Source organism: Elephas maximus, chromosome 9 (genome assembly GCF_024166365.1).
Source record: "Elephas maximus indicus isolate mEleMax1 chromosome 9, mEleMax1 primary haplotype, whole genome shotgun sequence".
Classification (NCBI taxonomy): Eukaryota; Metazoa; Chordata; class Mammalia; order Proboscidea; family Elephantidae; genus Elephas; species Elephas maximus.
Window position 1 is genome coordinate 85,156,457 of NC_064827.1, and position 20,375 is coordinate 85,176,831.

The following is a 20,375-nucleotide window of genomic DNA, read 5'->3' on the forward strand; positions in this document are numbered from 1 at the left end:
GATTCCCCAGATAGACAGGCTCTCCCCTACCCTCCTCTCCATTCCAACTCCTGGCTAAGACTTAATGGCAAACAGGGTATTTTCTCTACACATTTTGAAAACTACGATTTGACTCCTCCAGCCTTGGTCATTGATACTGTAAAGTCTTAAGACTATAGACTGGATTACAGGACTGTTGTCTTGCTGAAAAGTCAATTTTGCATATTAGAAGCTAAATATAACTTTGCTCTTTGGTTGCCATTTTTCTGAAAGAATTTTAATCTCCTCTTAGGCAAATGGTGGTTGCACTGAAAAGAGAAAACATACTAATAATTTTCAAATTATTTTACACTTGGTTTGAAAGTACAGAAAATTACTTGCTTGTCCAGGACTCCCACCATCTCAGCTTAGCCTTGGGTCTGAGCTGTGCTCAAGATTAAGGCCCTTTGAAGTTCTTCTTGGGGCATCTGATTTTTTCCATTCTGCTTCATGCTTTTTATCTTGAATTTTTAAAAACATACTATCTCTTCTTCCTTGTAATAATAATACCCTCCACGTTCCCAACTCTTAACCACTGTTCCACCAGGGCTCCATGTTCCCAATAATTGGTTCTAATTTTTGAATTACCTGCTTTGTTTACCTATTCCATATTTAAAAAAAAAAAAAAAATTATTATTATTTTTTTTTGCCACCTTCTAATTCCTGATTATATGCTTAGTCACAGATTTACTATTTGTCATGACTTTTTTTATATATGTGCCCTGTTTCCATGGTTCTGACTCATTTCCTTGTTCTGACTCTCAGTACCTCAGTGTTCCAATATTGCAGATTATTCAGGTACACATTAGTTAGGATGCTTTTAGTAGGCTGCACAAAACCCAGCTCAAACAGAATCAGACAAGACAAGCAATTTATTGGCTTACATTGAGAGAGGATTGATCCAGCATTGTCATCAAGGACCCGGTTTCTTCCTGACTTTTACAGTGTTGGCTTCATGCTAGATTTGTTGTAGAAGGGCTGCCAACAGCAACCTGGGGTAGATGCTTCCTAATGTATATCCAATTGTGAAAAAAAAGAGCTTCTTTCCTCCAAACCTTTGAACAAAAGGCCTGGACTTTGGACAAACTCAAGTCATACGCTCAACATTGAACTAATCGTGTCATTGAGAATGGGGTGAGATTATGCTGATTGTATTAGGCCAATTATATTTCCCCCTAGAGGTGGGAGTGGGGTCAGTCCTACTATATTGGTTTCCTAGGGCTGCCGTAATTAAGTACCACAAACAGGGTGGCTTAAAACAACAGAAATTTCTTGTCTCACGCTTCTGAAGGCCAGAAGTCTGAAATCAAGGTGTCGGCAGGGTAGTGGTGTCACTGCAGGCTCTAGGAGAAGATCCTCCCTTGCCTCTCCCTAGCTTCTGGTGGTTTCTGGCAATCCTTGAAGTTCCTTGGCTTATAGATGTATTTACCTCCATCTTTACATGGCTATCTTCTCCCCCATGTCTATGTCTGTGCCTCTTCCCCTCTTTTATAAAAATCTCTTATATTGGATTAGGGGCCAACCTATTCCAGTAGGACCTCATGTTAATTTAACTGATAACATCTTCACAGATCCTATTTCTAAACAAGGTCACAATCACAGGTACGGGGGTGGTTAAGACTTCAACATCTCTTTTTAGGGGACACAATTCAATATATAATAACTACCCAAATTAAACGGTTGGTATATAATGAGAAATGGGAGCAGTGGATTCGGGGTGAGCTGCAGCCAGCTCTTAACAGATTCTGCTCATGTATTCCCAACTCACTGCTCACTGACCTCATTTTGGCCACTTCAAGTCAGTTATAGTGGGAGTATTTAGACCATGGAAATTAGCAAATACTACAAATTAGGTTTTTTTTGTTTTGATGATGGGAGTTACTCAGCAATGTCCATTGCAAGTAGATCCCAGAATCCTGGTTCCACATTGTTCAGTGTGTTCCGAGCCCTGCACAGTTTTGGTGTATTCTGCACTCTTACTTTAACCCAAGTTCCTGGTTTCAGATTCTGTATTTTTTCACTGTTTTATTATCTTTAATAACTAAGGAAATACATGCTCCTTGGAACAAGTTAAGTGATATATAGGTTTATAAGCAAAGCTTGTCTCTTCCAATTCCATCCTCCAAACCTACCTGCATTAAAAGGCCAAAGTCTCTTAAGTAGTCTTCCTAATTTCAGAATTGCTCCCTCCCATCCATTCCTTGTTTTATAACAGCTTTATTGAGATATAATTCACATTCCATAAAACCCACACTTTTAAAGTGTATAATTCAGTGGTTTTTAGCATACTCACAGAGTTATGCCAGCATCACCACTATCTAATTTCAGAACATTCTTATCACCCCCAAAGAACCCTCATACCCCTTAGCAGTCATCCCCGTTCTCCCCCTCCCCATCCCCTGGTAACCACAATCTACTTCCTGTTCCTGTGGTTTTGCCTATTCTGAACGATTCGTATAAATGGAATCATGCAATATATGGCCTTTTGTGTCTGACTTCTTTTACTTAGCATAATGTTTTCAGGGTCATCGAGGTATCAGTATTTCATTCCTTTTTATGAGTGAACAATATTCCATTATATAAATATGCCAGATTTTGTTTATCCATCCATCCATTGATGAACATTTGAGTTATCAAGATCTAATTCAAATCACAATTCTGGAATTCAGCCCTTTTTACCACCAGTCTTTAATACCTTCTGCTGCCAGAATTATTTTCTAAAACACCACGTTTAATCTTGTCACTCACCTCAATATCCTCCTCACTGTCTGTGAGTTGCTGAAGGAATGGGTTGGTGTGGCATTCAAAGCCCTATTCGGTTTGACCATGGTGGCGAAGGAATGAGAAGATCTTGTCTCCTTCTGAGGGGGCCGTTTGGGCCAGTGGTCCTCAAATCTCATTTAACGGACCTCTATCTGCCCCAAAATTAGACAAAACAAGGAAACAGACCCCCAGCAACAAAACGCAAAATCCTAAAGAGTAGTAACATGGATATTATGTAGGTTAGGGTTTTATTGTTAATACTTTTTTTCATCTCTTAATTATTAAGAGTTTAGTAAGGATCCTGGAGGGACAGTGGGTTTTGCAGTCTGGCAGACCTAATTAGAAATCCTGGCTTTGTCGCTTAACTACTGGCATTATTTAAATTCTCTCCTTCTGAGATCTTCAGCAAATTACTTCACATTTTCTTATCTATAAAGTGGGAGCAATAATTCCTACCTTAGAGCCCTGTAATAGCTTAAAAGATATAAACAGTCAAGTACTGTGCCCAGCCCATAACAGGCATTGAATTCATGGTAGGCATAGTAACGATTGTTACAGTTGAACATATGGTTAAACTCTTCGGTTGAAAATAAAGCCAATCTAAGATAAAAACTGTTTTGGTGTCCTTTCATTGTTTTATATCTTTGGTGATTTAATTTCAATATTGTCCTAGTGCTTTAAAATTATTATCAATTTGAAGCAAAAATTAGATAATCAGTTCAAAGACTTTATGTTCCATGTCTATCATCACCTCTGGTGTAATCTGAAAGAATCGATATTTCCTTTGGAAAATGATCAATGGTAATGTCTTGTTTTATAATAGAAGCTTTTATGAGGTAGCCTAAGGATAAACATCTTAAAGATTATACTGGGTTATACAGAGGTAAATTTCTCATAGGAATGAATCTTAGGGTTTGGCATTTAGTATTGTCCTGGGAAGCATGACTTTGGTAAAAAACCACCCAGTGTAGCAATTATTAAAGATACAACCCAAGATATTATTCTTTGGAAAGATTATAACTGATAGTAATAAAAAAGTGTCAAATGGTAGTTAAATTGTAATTGTTTTTGTCTTATTTGGGTTGTCATAAAATTTAAATTATTCTTTATGCCATATGATTATGGCTTAGAAAAATTTTGCATGTATGATAACTTATCTTTTTAGTTTTGTAAATAAAAAAAATGAACTAGATTCTTTTTTCAGGATAAGAAATACTTATGAATGCAGTAGCCATGGTTTCCATTTGAGGCATTTGTTATATAGAGGGATTAAATTAATTAATTGTTTAAAAATTAAACTTTGACCATAATATTATTAAAACTCAACTTTTGAAAATCACACCTTTTTTTTTTCATATTTCAGTCATTCAATATTATTTCTCTCTTTTTTTTTCCTCCATAGGGTTATCCCAGCAAAGATGATGATCATTCAGTAGTGCACAGAAAATGCCATTCTCAGTTCACAGATCTAGATGGTTCCAAAAGATTTGGCATCAACCATTGGCATGACGAGAGTGGGATTTATGCTAATTCATATGTAAAACAAAAACTCTACCCATTAACTGGTGGTCCTATTGTCCCATTTTTAAAATAAAGTGTGGAATCAGATTCTGTTTCTAGTGAGGGAATAATGGATGTAACCGTTGGTAATTTTCTGTCCTAATAAATGCAATGAAAATGTTAGTATAGTAGGTCTACTCATCTAGGGGCCACCGGTGTCTGGAATACAGAGGGCACTCAGGGCTGCTGAAGGAGTTAGCATGAGGATGTCTGTCATAATCATATGCTGGTGTGAATGACTGCAGGGGTAATTTATGAAGAATGTAATCCATATTATCATATTGGCTTTGGTTAAAAAGACAGATAATTAGCATGTTTGTATTACTGAGGACTCCACTGGTAATCTTGGCAAATATGAGGAGTTGGCAAAATTGGTCCAAGAGATTTTTATGTCCTGTAGAGCAAGCTTGAGGAGCCCTGGTGGCACAGTGGTTAAGCACTTGACTGTTAACTGAAAGGTTGGTGATCCAAACTCATCTGGTGGTTCCGTGGGAGAAAGATGTGGTGATCTGCTCCTGTAAAGATTACAGCCTAGGAAACCCCATGAGTCAGTTCAACTCTGTCCCATGGGGTCTCTATGAGTCAAAGTTGACTTGACGGGACTCAGGAATAGTAACAGAGCAAGCCTGAATTTTCCAGAACATCCATTGATTTGACTGAAATCCTCCTTTAAGTAAAATAATGTTTGCTTGTAAACCAGAGCACCCACCAGAACAAACACTGTTCGTGTCCAAGAGATGGTGAAAGTTTAACAGTATAGCTCAACAGCTATGATATAAACAGCTCCTAAGACTGAGGACTGGAGGGATGGCTTGGAAGAGGAGCTGACAGGAAAAATATTTTGAAGAAATGCTGCACCCAAAATGAAGCAGTCTGCGTGCTGCTATTCTTCGGTTGACACTGTACAGATTTGGTTATCTAATGTGTAAGTGCCGTGTTTGCTATAAACTGAGAGAATAATGGTGCTGAATTGTATTTTGAGGAGTTGGAGCATATGATAAATATTATGTGATATAATTTGCCTTTTTGTGTTTGTTTCAAGTCCTCCTCACTGGATTTCTTTTCATAAAAAAGGTAATTGTTCTATAAGGGTTCTGAAGTTCATGGGGGATGGCTCAGTTTATACCTACTCATGGTGCCTTCTGCTTTATGCGCTAGAGAAATATTTATGGGTAAGCGGCAGAATTTTGCCATTTTTCTGTAGCCCTCTGAATACAAACTCTTTACATTATTCTTACAAGTCATTTTCCTGTCACAGACTGTAGGTGAACAGCAGCTGTACCAACAAAGTAAAACAAACAACAAAAGGCTGAAATAACTAACCAAAATAAAGTGTGGGAATGATATTCAAATTTGACTTCTCCATGATGTACTTGTTTATAGCACCATGGATGACCACCAATTAACTGTGGAAGTAGGTGTTATTTATAGATTAACGGGGGGGGGGGGGGGCAAGTAATGGCAGGTACCACTTCCCATTTCCCAAACTATAATTTGAAAATTCATATTCACTTTATGACAGTTTAATTCATATTAGCAATACTCAGCTCTTAGAAAATATAGATGTTGCTCCAATAGTGCAATTTGTAACAAAAGAAGGCCAGGTGGCCTGCCATCTGTGTGTACAGACAAAAACTTTGGTTTCTTAAAAAAAAAAAAAAAAAATCAAACCACACTGAGCATATATACATACATATATTTTTGAGAATTTCCTGGGGGATAAGTTATATCATAGCATATGACAATTTACTAATTTTATTTAAAATGCCCACTAAATGCCCTGGCTCTCACACTTCTCTTACCATCCTTCCATTCACTCAAACACTCACATTCCAACAAATACAGCTCTTTCCGCCTTCTCTATTTCCCTCTTTTTCTTCCTTTCTCTGTCTCACTCAAGGAAGCTCTGCCTACTACCATTCATTTGAGGCCCTGGAAAGCCAGCCTCCACCTTAGTGGACTTACCAAAGTGTTTTAAATCAAAAAGCCGTCTCTCTCTGGGAAAAATTCTCTCACCGCTTGCTAAGAAAAGAAATTGCCTTCATGATATTACATAGAGAAAATCTATAATACCCTTTATTTTCTTTGAAAACATGAGTCTTTTGCAAACTCTCTGTTTTAATCATACAAGTAAAGGCTGCTTGTGACCTATCCAATAAATGATTATAACAGATTGGAATGCTGAGACTGGTGGAGGTGTTCTAATCAACAGTAATCACGAACTCTAGCCCTGACCTCTCTTCTGAGCTTGAGTCCCATGTAGACTGTTCATCTCCATCAGGCAGGAAAAGAAGTTCATTATGTTCAGAATTGAAATAATCTATGCCAAATTTAGGAAGAACACATTCAGCATTTCTCAAGCCGAAAGAACTAAAGAAAAAATTCAAGCCTTGAGTTGCAATATTGAAGGATTTTCTATGGGCAAAATACTGAATGATACAGGAAGCATCAAAAGAAGATGGAAGGAACACAGGGAGTCACTGTACCAAAAAGAATTGGTCAATGTTCAATCATTTCAGGAGGTAGCATATGATTAAGAACCAATGGTACTGAAGGAAGAAGTCCAAGCTGCACTTGAAGACACTGGTGAAAAACAAGGCTCTAAGAGTTGACAGAATGCCATTTGAGATATTTCAACAAATGAATGGAGCACTGGAAGGGCTTACTTATCTATGCCAAGAAATTTGGAAGACAGCTACCTGGTCAACCAGCTAGAAGAGATCCATATTTATGCCCATTGCAAAAAAAGGTGATCAACAGAATGCAGAAATTATTGAACAATATCACACACAAGTAAAATTTTGCTGAAGTTCATTCAGAAGTGGTTGCAGACAGTACATCGACAGGGAACTGGCAGAAATTCAAGCCGGACTCAGAAGAGGACGTGGAACGAGGGATATGACTGCTGATGTCAGATGGACCCTGGCTGAAAGCAGAGAATACCAGAAAGATGTTTACCTGTGTTTTATTGACTATGCAAAGGCCCTCGACTGTGTGGATCATAACAAATTATGGATCACATTGTGAAGGACAGGAATTCCAGAAAGATTAATTGTGATCCTGAGGAACTTGTACATAAATGACGAGGCAGTTATTCGAACAGAACAAGGGGATACTGTGTGGTTTAAAGTCAAGAAAGGTGTGTATCAGGGTTGTATCCTTTCACCATAATTATTCAGTCTCTATGCTGAACAAATAATCCAAGAAGCTGTACTGTTTGAAGAAGAATGGGGCATCAGGATTGGAGGAAGACTCGTTGCTTGCTGAAAGTGAAGAGGACTTGAAGCACTTACTGATGAAGATCGAAGACTACAGCCTTCAGTAATGGATTATACCTCAACATAAAGAAAACAAAAATCCTCACAACTGGACCAGTAAGTAACATCATGATAAACAGAGAAATGATTGAAGTTGTCAAGGATTTCATTTTACGTGGATTCACAATCAACGCCCATGGAAGCAGCAGTCAAGAAATCAAATGACGCATTGCATAGGGCAAATCTGCTGCAAAAGATCTCTTTGAAGTGTCGAAAAACAAGGACATCACTTTAAGGACTAAGGTGCGCCTGACCCAAACCATGGTGTTTAATTGCTCACATGCATGGGAAAGCTGGATAATGAATAAGGAAGACGGAAGAAAAATTGATGCCTTTGACTTATGGCGCTGGCGAAGAATATCGATTATATCATGGACTGCCAAAAGAATGAACAGCCAGCATGCTCCTTGGAAGCAAAAGAGACGAGACTTCATCTCACATACTTTGGACATGTTATTATATAACATAAATATTCTAAGCAATTTCTAAGGAGAATGGGAGACAAAACTAATACTTATTGTCTAGTAAGCACTATATACATGGATGAAGTATATATTCTTTTATCTCAGTTCTACTAATAAGAATAAAAAACTACAAGTACCTTTTTTAGTAAACAGATTTAGCTAGAAATCCAACTTCATAAGGATGAAATATAGATTCACCTCGAATGTTATGGTAATTGGCATGTATGTATTTTATGCATCCTCCCTTATCTGTCTAAGCCAAGGGTACTGGCTAAACCCCTGTACTTTACATTCTCAAAACTACTTGTGTCACGTCTTCACTCTAAATACTATAGAACTTGTGGTCTTTGGTTTCAGCCATCATTTTAATGTAGACTGAATCGAGTATTCTCAGGTTACAATTATTTAGTTCTATATTGTAACAGCAGACTAATGACTTAGCAAGAGTCTTTTTACCCTAACGTGTGTTGAAAGGTGAAACAAATCGCTCTCCTCTCTGCTTATCCTCTACTGAAAAAAAAAAGCCTACTTCCTCTCCTCCATTATTTCAGTTGAAATAAGCTGGTTTTTAGAGCAATCCAAGATAGCACTTAACTCCATGCTTAATGTGTTGAATTTATAAAGGTGCCTACTACATATTCATTTATGAGAAAGTAAGATTCTATGAGATAGGTTCTTAACCTCAATAGCTATCAGAAAAAAAAATTGCATTTAATTAGACTTTATTTAGATCTATACAAATGAGTAGAAGAACTAAGTAGAAAAACAAATTGAAAGGGATAACCTGAAGCAAACTTGGAAAGATTTGGGAGAGGACAAATTCAAGTTCTCACTGGAAAATAGGGGAGAAAAAGAAGGGATTAAAGCAAGAGTATTTTTCGATATTGTATGCTTTTGATGCATTTGATTCACATTGCTATTGAAAAAGTATGTGAACTCCCAATAGATTTAATTCAGGTGGTATATTGACAAGATCGTTGATACCATACTGGCAATTAAAGAGTTGACTGGGCTTTTTTTGAGGAGTTGGTCTCATAAAAGAAAAGCCCTTAGTCACTACTTAGAAAAACGAACTGCACAGTGTAAGTAGTGGCTTTTTATAAGTTGACATACATCAAACAGAAATATCTCTAAAAGGCTCAAGCAAATAAAGAAATGGGAAAACATTTTTCTGTCTGAGCCAGCTGAAGAAAAAGAACACAGTTAAAGCACAAAGCAAAGAGTATTTATTTTCCGCATGCCTCTTTCTCCTAAGTAGTTTCAAATCTAGTGGAGTGTGCAGAAAGCTCTTTCATAAAGCAGGAAAATAGAAAAAGAAGCTGTTGGCATTTCTGGTTTGTACTGAATAACTACAGGACAGTGGCTGTGAAAGAGAAACAACTCAAGGAAATGGGTAGTTGAAAGGCATGATAAGAAGAGAAAATAAAACAGATAAAGTGAATATGGAGGCAAATTTAATGTCTTTCACATCAGAGAAACCAGGTAGAGAAAAATGATCTGGAAAGATTGCCAAATAGATGGTATGCTAAAGAATCTTGGATTTCTCTGAAGAAGAGTTTACCTCAGTTGAAACGATGGAGTGGGGGAAGTAGGTTTTTCTGAGTAGAGGATAAATGGATTATTTCACCTCTCACATTCTGCTTATGAGATGTGGAGTCATTATTCCATATCTAGAATCTTATTATTATTATAATATTATCATTATCTGGGCTAATATAATTATGTAGTGATTATTCATGAACAATATCGATGATAAAATTTTTTAATATTTCTAGACTTTTAGAACTACACAGAAGAAAATGGACATTGGCCATTCTATTTCAGGTGATGTCTGATTTAAAAGTGCTGTGCACCAGAGCTCTCTGGAGAAATGACTGACTCTCAGGTGGAGGTAGGGAATGTACAAGATGACCTGGAGCCTCTTGTAGAAAGTAAGGAAGTGCTAAAACAGACATAACATACACACACACTGTATGATGGAGATATGTCAAAGGGACAAAGGAGCCAACTGAAAGATCCCCAATGGTCAAAGCTAGAATGGTTTGAGCAACAAATTGGGATTATAACCCAAAGCAGAAAACAAGTATCCGTGAGTCCATACTGATACAGATAAACAATTAAGTAAGTGGGAGAGAAGAAAAAAATCTCTGGTACAGAGCTCCAAACCGTTTATGTAGATATTGTGCCCTTGAGGGAAACCCTGGTGGCTTAGTGGTAAAGAGCTATGGCTACTGACCATAAGGTTGGCAGTTCAAATCCACCAGGCGCTCTTTGGAAACCTTATGGGGCAGTTCTGCTCTGTCCTTTGGGGTCACTGTGAGTCGGAATCAGCTCAACGGCAACAGGTTTGGTTTTTTGGTCAGGTGCCCTTGAGGAGGAGGAGCATAACTCCCAATCCTCTAAGTGTGGGCTGTGCATAATGACTTCCTTCCAAAGAATACACTATGGAAATGGGGAGGAGGGGGTAACTTTACAGTGCAGAAACCTGACAAGCACACCTCAGCCAGGTGATCAAGGTCAACATCAACAGCGATAAGTCATGCACCCCTGTTATAATGTGATGGCAATGGAACTTTACCTCTATGATCTTCTTCCCTAAAACTCATAACTCCCGTCTACTCATAAGAAAAATGCCAGAAAAATCCAGATATAGGGACAGTCTATAAAATACCTGACCAGTACTCCTCAAAACTGTCAAGGCCATTAAAAACAAGGAAAATCTGAGAAAAGGTTACAGCCAACAGGAGTTAAGGAGACACGATGACTAAATGTAATGTGGTATCCTGGAAGGGATCCTGGGATGCAAAAAGGAAATTAGATAAAAACTCAGGAAATGTGAATAAAGTATGGGCTTTAGTTAATGTATCAACATTGGTTTTTAATTGTGACCAATGAACCACACTAATGTTAATAGGGGAAACTAGTTGTTGGTAATATGGGAACTCTCTGTACTATCTTCACAAATTTTCTGTAAATCTCGAGCTATTCTAAAAAAAAAAAAAAATTTACTTAACATTCCTGAAATTGTTTGTGATGAATGCTGGCAGCTGAAGACGTTGGCTGAGGAACTGTTAACCAAGATACAAAGATGTCTGATAGCCTAGCCTTGTAATGCGAAACTTGTGTTTTTTATAAGTTAGTCTCTTTGGGTGAAATACCATATTTTTTAAAGGGTGAAAACACTGTTATACAAATTCAGGAAGATTAACAGTGCCAAAAAAAATTCTGGTAGTCAATAAGTGTAAAAAAGATAGTTGGGCTCCACAGATAAAAAAAAGTACTATGTAATTCCATTAATAAATAGATCGGTGTAATAAAGGCAAAACTAACCTAGAATGCTAGACAGGAAAATGGCAGCTATCTTAGGGGGATAGTGACTGGGAGGGGCATTAGGGCTGCTTTAGGGGAAAAAAGCTCTTCTTGAGCTGGGTGGTCATCACTCCACAGTGTTCACTGTGCGAAAATTGCTGGACAGTAACCTTACGATTTGTGTATTTTTCTATATGGAATATTTCATTAAAAAGTTTATTAAAGAAAACGTAGTTGGACGAAAAATTTACAAATGTGCTTTTTTTTTTTTTTGCAGTAGAGCACTGGCTATATTATTATTATTGTGTTTTAGGTGAAAGTTTAGAGCACAAATGAGTTTCTCATTCAAAAATTTATACACAAATTGTTTTGTGACATTGCTTGCAATCCCCACAATGTGTCAGCACTTGCCCCCTTTCCCTTAACCTATATCCATTTGTCCAACTTTCCTGTCCCTTCCTGCCTTCTTTGCTTTTGGGCAGCTGTTTCCCATTTGGTCTTGTACACTTCACGTTTTTCTTGTGTGTTATCGTTAGATTTATAGGCCTGTCTAATCTTTGTCTCAAAGGTGGACTTTGGGAGTGGCTTAAGTTGTAAGTGAGCAGTGTGTCCAGGGGCCATAATCTCAGGTTGTCTTAGTTATCTAGTGCTGCTGTAACAGAAATAACCTCAAGTAGATGGCTTTAACTAAGAGAAATTTATTTCCTCACAGTAAAGTGGGCTAGAAGTCCAAATTCAGGGCATCAGCTCCAGGGGAAGGATTTCTCTCTCAGTCTCCTCAGGAGGAAGATCCTTGTCTTCAAACTTCCCCTGGTCAAGGAGCTTCTCAGGCACAGGGACCCTGAGTCCAAAGGACACGCTCTGCTCCTGGTCCTGCTTTCTTGGTGGTATGAGGTCCCCCCTCTCTGCTCACTTCCCTTTCCTTTGATCTCTTGTAAGATAAAAAGTGGCGCAGGCCACACCCAAGGGAAACTCCCTTTACATTGGCTCAGGAAAGTGACCTTAGTAAGGGTGTTACAATCTCACCTTAATCCTCTTTAACATAAAATTACAATCACAAAATGGAGGACAACCACAGAATATTGGGAATCATGGCCCAGGCAAACTGGTACACACGTTTGCGGGGGGAATAATTCAATCCATGACACAAGGGTTTCTCGGTGTCTGTCAGACCGGTAAACCCCCCCCCAAAACAAATCCATTGCCAACGAGTCAATTCCTACTCATAGTGACCCCACAAAACAGTGTAGAACTGCCCATGGGGTTTCCAAGGAGTGGCTGGTGGATTTGAACTGCCAACGTTTTGATTAGCAGCCATAGCTCTTAACCACTGTGCCACCAGGGCTCCAGTAATTCTGGTCTTTTTTTGTGAATTTGAATTTTGTGTTACATTTTTCTCCCATTTTGTCCAGGATCCTCTGTTGTGATCCCTGTCAGAGCAGTTGGTGGTGGTAGCCAGGTACCATCTAGTTCTTCTGTGCTTAGGCTAGCAGAGACTGTGGTTCATGTGGTCCTTTAGTCCTTTGGACTAATATTTTCCTTGTGTCTTTGGTTCCTTCATCCTACTTTGCTCCAAACAGGATGGGACCAATAGATTAATCTAAGGCCACTCGAAATCTTTTAAGACCCCAGACGCTACTCACCAAAGTAAGATGTAGAACATTTTCTTTATGAACTATGTTATGCCACTTGAGCTAGATATACCCTGAGACCATCGTCCCCAGCCCGCAGCCCCAGTAACTTGGTCGCTCAAAGTGTTCAGATGTCTCTAAGAAGCTTCAATGACTTTGTCTCAGTCAAGTTGTGCTGACTTCCCCTATATTGTGTGTTTTCCCCTTCACCAAAGTTAATACTTGTCTACTACCTAGTTAGTGGTTTCCCCTCCCTACCCCTCCTCTCCCTCTTAACCATCAAAGATTGTTTATTTCTGTTTATAAATAAACCTTTTCTTGGGTTTTTATAGTAGTGGTCTCATACAATATTTGTCTTTTTCTGGTTGGCTTATTTTACTCAGCATAAAGCCCTCCAGACTCAACCATGTTGTGAGATGTTTTGTGGATTCATCATTGTTCTTCATCTTTGTGTAGTACTCCATTGTGTGTATGTATCATAGTTTGTTTATCCATCATCTGTTGATGGGCCCTTAAGTTGTTTCCATTGTTTTCCTATTGTAAATAATGCTGCAATGAACATGGGTGTGCATATATCTATTCATGTGACAGCTCTTATTTCTCTAGGATATATTACTCGTAGTGGGATTGATGAATCTTACGTATTCCTGGTATTTCTATTTCTAACTTTTTAAGGAGATGCCATATCATTTTCCATAGTGGTTGTACTATTTTGGAAACCCTGGTGGCATAGTGGTTAAGTGCTACAGCTGCTAACCAAGAGGTCAGCAGTTCGAATCCGCCAGGTGCTCTTGGAAACTCTATGGGGCAGTTCTACTCTGTCCTATAGGGTCACTATGAGTTGGAATTGACTCGACAGCAGTGGGTTTTTTGGTTTTGTACCATTTTACACTCCCACTAGCGGTGCATAAGAGTTCCAGTCTCCCCACAACCTCTCCAACATTTGTTATTTTGTTTTTTTGATTAATGCCAGTAATGTTGGAGTGAGATGGTATCTCATTGTAGTTTTGATTTGCATTTCTCTAATGGCTAAAGATCATGAGCATTTCTTCCTGTGTCTGTTAGCTGCCTGAATGTCTTCTTTGATGAAATGTCTGGTTCATATCCTTTGCCCATTTTTTAATTGAATTTGTCTTCTGATTGTTGAGGTGTTGAAGTATTCTACGGATTTTATGGATTAGACCTTTGTAGGATATTTCATAGCCAGATTTTTTTTCCCCAGTAGGTAGGTTCTGTTTTTGGTGAAGTCTTTTGATGAGCGCGTTTAATTTTCAGGAGCTCCCGGTTATCTAGTTTATCTTCCGGTGTTTGTGCTTTGTTAGTTATGATTTGTGTTGTATTTATGCCATGTATGAGGGCTCCTAGCATTGTCCCTATTTCCTTCCTAGACCTTTATCATTTTTAGTTTCATATTTAGGTCTTTGATCCATTTTGAGTTAGTTTTGTGTATGGTGTGAGGTATGGGTCCTGTTTCATTTTTATACAGATGGACATCCAGTTTTGCCAGCACCATTTGTTAAAAAGACTTTCTTTTCCCCAGATAATGGACTTTGGTCTTTTGTCAAGTATCAACTGACCATGGGTGGGTGGATTTACGTCTGGGCTCTTGATTCTGTTCCATTCATCTATGTGTCTGTTGTTGTACCAGTATCAGCCGATTTTGACTACTGTGGTTGTATAGTAAGTTCTGAGACTAGGTAGTACTTTGTTCTTTTTCTTCAATAATGCTTTGCTTATCCAGGGCCTCATTCTCTTCTGTATAAAGCTGTTGGTTAGGTTTTGCATCTCGTTAAAGAATCCTGTTGGTGTTTGGATTGGGACTGCATTTTATGTGTAGATCACTTTGGGTAGAATTGACATTTTCACAATGTTGAGTCTACCTATCCATGAGCATGGTATGTTGTTAGCAGTGTAGCTCTTAACCATTGCTGCTTGGTTTTGTATAGATAACCAAAATAGATGCCTTTTATTATGTTGAGGAATTTCCCTTCTATTCCTATTTTATTGAGAGTTTTATTAGGTTGAGTGTTGGTCTTGTCAAATGCCAATTGAGATGGTCGTAAGATTCTTTTCATTTGTTCTATTTATGTGGTGGATTACATTGATTGATTTTCTAACATTGAACCATCCTTACATACCTAATAGGAACCCCACTTGGTCATGGTGTATCATTTTTTGATATGATTCTGAATTCTATTGTCTAGAATTTTGTTGAAAATCTTTGCATCTATATTCATGAGGGATATTGGTCAGTAAATTTCTTTTTGGTGATGTCTTTGCCTGGCTTTGGTATCAAGGTTATGATGGCTTCATAGAATGAATTTGGGAGTATTCCTTCCTTTTCTATGCTCTGAAATAGTTTGAGTAGTACTGATATGAGCTCTTCTCGGAATATTTGGTACAATTCTCTAGTGAAGCTACCCAGGCCCAAGGTTTTTTTTTTTGGGGGGGGGGGGAGAGGGAGTTAATTACCTCTTTGATTTCTTCTCTTGTTATGGGTCTGTTCACATTTTTTTATTCTGGCTTGTGTAAGTTTAGGTAGGTAGTGTGTTTCTAGAAATTAGTCCATTTCCTCTAGATTCTCAAATTAGTTGGAGTACAATTTTTCATAGTATTCCGTTATGATCCGTTTTGTTTCAGTTAGACCTGTTGTAATGTCTCCAATCTCATTTCTTATTTGGGCTATTTTCTTCCCCTCCTGTTTTCTTTTACCAGTTTGACCAACAGTTTGTCAATTTTGTTGATGTTTTCAAAGAACCAACTTTTTGTCTTGTTGATTCTTTCTATTGTTTTTCTGTTCTTTATTTCATTTATGTCTGCTCTAATCTTTATTACTTCTTTTCTTCTGACGCCTGTGAACTTCTTTTGTTCTCTATTTGTTCCAGTCATAGGGCTAACGTTTTGATTTTGGTCTGTTCTTTTTTGATGTGTGCATTTATTGCTATAAGTTGACTTCTGAGCACTGCCTTTGCTGTGTCCTGAAGGTTTTGATATGATGTGTTTTCATTCTCATTTGATTCTAGAAATTTTTTTATTCCCTCTTTGAGTTCCTCTTTTATCCAGTTGTTTTTAAGCAAGGTGTTATTCTGTTTCCATGTATTTGATTTTTTTCCCTTGGTGTTTCTGTTATTGATTTTTGCTTTTATGACATTGTGATTAGAGAAAATGTTTTGTGTTATTTTGATACTTTAGATTTTATTGCAGGTTGCTTTGTGGCCTAAAATGTGGTCTATTCTGGAGAATGTTCCATGTGCATTGGGAAAGAATGTATACTTTGCTGCTTTTGGGTGGAGTGTTCTATATATGTCTATGAGGTCAAGTTGGTTGATTGTTGCCTTTAGATCTCCTGTATCTTTGCTGAGTTTCTTTCTAGATGCTCTATCCTTTACTGAAAGTGCTATGTTGAAGTCTCCTGCTGTTACTGTGGAACTGTCAGGGTTTGTTTTATGAAAGGACATATAATATCCTTAGCAGTGGTCATCTCTAATTTGTGGGAAGATGATATTTTTATTTTCTTATTTTTCCTGTCTGTATTTTATAACTTCTATTTTTTTTTTTTTTATAATGCATATGGAGCCCTGGTGCCATGGTGATTAAGAGTTTGGCTGCGTACCAGAAGGTCGACAGTTCAAATCCACTAGCCACTCCTTGGAACCCCTCTGTCCTATTGGGTTGCTATGAGTTGGAACTGACTCAACAGCAATGGGCTTGGTTTTGGGTTTTTTTGTTTTTTAATTTTTATTGTGCTTTAAGTGAAAGTTTACAAATCAAGTCAGTCTCTCATACAAAAATTTATATACACCTTGCTATCTACTCCTAGTTGCTCTGCCTCTAATGAGACAGCACACTCCTTCCCTCCACTCTCTATTTTCGTGTCCATTTGGCCAGCTTCTGACCCCCTCTACCCTCTTATCTCCTCTCCAGACAGGAGCTGCCCACATAGTTTCGCGCGTCTACTTGATCCAAGAAGCTCACTCTTCACCAGTGTCATTTTCTATCCCATAATCCAGTCCAATCCCTGTCTGAAGAGTTGGCTTTGGGAATGAATGGTTCCTGTCATGAGCTAACAGAAGGCCTGGGGACCATGACCTCCGGGGTCCTTCTAGTCTCAGTCAGACCATTAAGTCTGGTCTTTTTACAAGAATTTGAGGTCTGCATCCCGCTGCTTTCCTGCTCTCTCAGGCATTCTCTGTTGTGTTCCCTGTCATGACAGTCATTGGTTATAGCGGGACACCATCTATTTCTTCTGGTCTCAGGCTGATGTAGTCTCTGGTTTATGTGGCCCTTTCTGTCTCTTGGGCTCGTAATTATCTTGTGTCTTTGTTGTTCTTCATTCTTCTTTCTTCCAGGTGGGTCAAGACCAATTGATGCATCTTAGATGGCCACTTGCTAGCGTTTAAGACCCCAGATGCCACTCTCCAAAGTGGGATGCAGAATGTTTTCTTAATAGATTTTATTATGCCAATTTACTTATATGTCCCCTGAAACCATGGTCCCCAAACCCCTGCTCCTGCTAAGCTGGCCTTCAAAGTGTTCACTTTGTTCAGGAAACTTCTTTGTTTTTGGTTTAATCCAGTTGTGCTGACCTGTCCTGTATTGTGTGTTGTCTTTCCCTTCAACAAAAATAGTTCTTATCTACTATCTAATTAGTGAAAACCCCTCTCCCTCTCTCCCTCCCCACTCTCATAACCATCAAAGAATATTTTCTTCTCTATTTAAACTATTTTTCGAGTTCTTATAATAGTGGTCTCGTACAATATTTGTCCTTTTGCAACTGAGTAATTTCATTCAGCATAATGCCTTCCAGGTTCCTCCACGTTATGAAATGATTCACTGTTTCATCATTGTTCTTTATCAATGCATAGTATTCCGTTGTGTGAATATACCATAATTTATTTATCCATTCATCCATTGATGGGCACCTTGGTTGCTTCCATCTTTTTGCTATTGTAAACAGTGCTCCAATGAACATGGGTGTGCATATATCCATTCATGTAAGGGCTCTTATTTCTCTAGAACATATTCCAAGGAGTGTGATTGCTGGATCTTATGGTAACTCTATTTCCAGTTTTTTAAGGAAATGCCAAATCCATTTCTGAAGTGGTTGTACCGTTTTACATTCCCACCAGCAGCGTATAAGTGTTCCAGCCTCTCCACAATCTTTCCAACATTTATTATTTTGTGTTTTTTGGATTAATGCGAGCCTTGTTGGAGTGAGATGGAATTTCATTGTAGTTTTTGATTTGCATTTCTCTAATGGCTAATGATCGTAAGCATTTCCTCACGTATCTGTTAGCTACCTGAATGTCTTCTTTAGTGAAGTGCTTGTTCATATCCTTTGCCCATTTTTTAATTGGGTTATTTGTCTTTTTGCAGTTGAGTTTTTGCAGTATTATGTCGATTTTAGAGATCAGATGCTGATCGGAAATATCAGAGCTAAAAACTTTTTCCTAGTCTGTAGGTAATCTTTTTACTCTTTTTGTGAAGTTTTTGGATGAGCATAGGTGTTTGATTTTTAGGATCTCCCAGTTATCTAGTTTCTCTTCTGCATTGCTAGTAATCTTTTGTATACTGTTTATGCCATGTATTAGGGCTCCTAACGTTGTCCCTATTTTTTCTTCCATGATCTTTATTGTTTTAGATTTTATATTTAGGTCTTTGATCCATTTTGAGTTAGTTTTTGTGCATGGTGTGAGGTATGGGTCTTGTTTCATTTTTTTGCTGATGGATATCCGGTTATGCCAGCACCATTTGTTAAACAGACTGTTTTTTCTACGGGTTTTTTTTAAATAATGCATATATACATCTTTGCAATATTAAAAAATTATTTTTGTTTTAAAAATTAAAACAAAAAGAAACTGAAAATGAAGTTTAGAAAGAATACCTTTATTCTAAACACTTAAAGAGAATGAAATCACTCCCCAAGAGAACTGTCCTTGTTAGTTAGAAGTTTGGTACACAAAGCTGCTTTCCCCACAAGCTGCTTTCTCTCTCCTAATTGACCCAAAATGCTAACCTTAGCTAAGACTTTTCTCTGATGTGTAAACACTGTACCAAGAAGACAAATTAAAAAAAAAAAACAAAACTTTACTTAAAAAATAATGACCAATCTGTAGCGACACCTTCATAGGTCTGTACATTTTACTGGGCCTTGAACTTAGATACCCACAAGCTGAGTATATGTAGCTGTAAAAATCTCACCCTTCCTGACGAACTTGATATGTTTTCATTAGCTGCCATTGAGTCAACCCCATGCACAATGGGCCAAAATGCTGTCCAGTCCTGTGCCAGCCCCGTGATCAGTTCGGGATCACAAAGTTGTGATCCACAGCATTTTCACTGGCTGGTTTTTGGAAGTAGGCCACCAGGCCTTTCTTCCGAGTCTATCTTTGCCTGGAAGCTCTACTGAAACCTGTTCAGCATCATAGCAACATGCAAAACACATGAGGTGCATTGGCTGGGAATTAAACCCAGGCCTCCTGCATGAGAGGTGAGAATCCTGCCACTGAATCACCAGCGACCTTGTCCTTGATATAACTGACCAGTGACAAACTGTCATGGATTCCTGGTGACCCCATATGTGTCAGAGTAGAACCATGCTCCATACAGTTTTCAATAGATGTGATTTTTCAGAAGTAGATAGCCAGGCCTTTCTTCTGCAGCACCTCTGGGTGGACTCAAACTGCCAACGTTTCAGTTAGCAACCAAGTATGTTAACTGTTTGTCCCACCCAGGGACTCCGAGCTTGATATAAACTGAAATCCAAACCCACTGCCATCGAGTCGGTTCCGGCTCATAGCAACCCTCTAGGACAGAGCAGAACTGCCCCATAGGGTTTCCAAAGCTGTAAATCTTTACAAAAGCAGATTGCCACATCTTTCCCCGTGGAGTGGCTGGTGGGTTCCAACCGCCGACACTTTGGTTAGCAGCCGAGTGCTTAACCCGTTGCACCACCAGGGTTTCTTACCCATACTGACCCTATAGGACAGAGTAGAATTTCCCTGTAGGATTTCCAAGGCTGTAATCTTTACAGAAGCAGATTGTCACATCTTTCTCCCATGGAGTGGCTGCTGAGTTAGGAATTTGATATAAAAAAAAAAAAGGGTTAAAAACAACAAAACATTTATTACTGGGGAAAAAAAATTTGTCTCTTGAACAATGAATGTTGCTCTCACAAACGGGTTTTATTGTATTAGTCAAGACCCAAAAAGAAAGATTCATTATCAAAATACCTATGTACTCTTTATAGATGAGGCAAACATTCCCATGGAAAATTGCTCTCTGGTTAACGTTTAAATCTGGTGCCCTCTACT

At 38.3% G+C, this 20,375-nt stretch overlaps 1 protein-coding gene across 4 annotated transcripts in view; it reads left to right on the forward strand.

Moving 5' to 3' along the window:
- The window catches only part of CFAP95 (cilia and flagella associated protein 95), a 158,580-nt gene that overhangs the window by 75,212 nt on the left and 62,993 nt on the right, over positions 1 to 20,375 (forward strand). For 3 of the 4 annotated variants that reach the window (XM_049895527.1, XM_049895531.1, XM_049895529.1), the window contains one exon: positions 4,184 to 5,348. The exons of the other annotated variant lie outside the window; for it this stretch is intronic. In XM_049895527.1, the coding sequence (XP_049751484.1) occupies positions 4,184 to 4,375 (192 nt within the window). In that variant the 3' untranslated portion in view covers positions 4,376 to 5,348. Of the gene's footprint in view, positions 1 to 4,183; positions 5,349 to 20,375 lie in introns of those variants that run through there. 4 annotated transcript variants of the gene reach the window in all.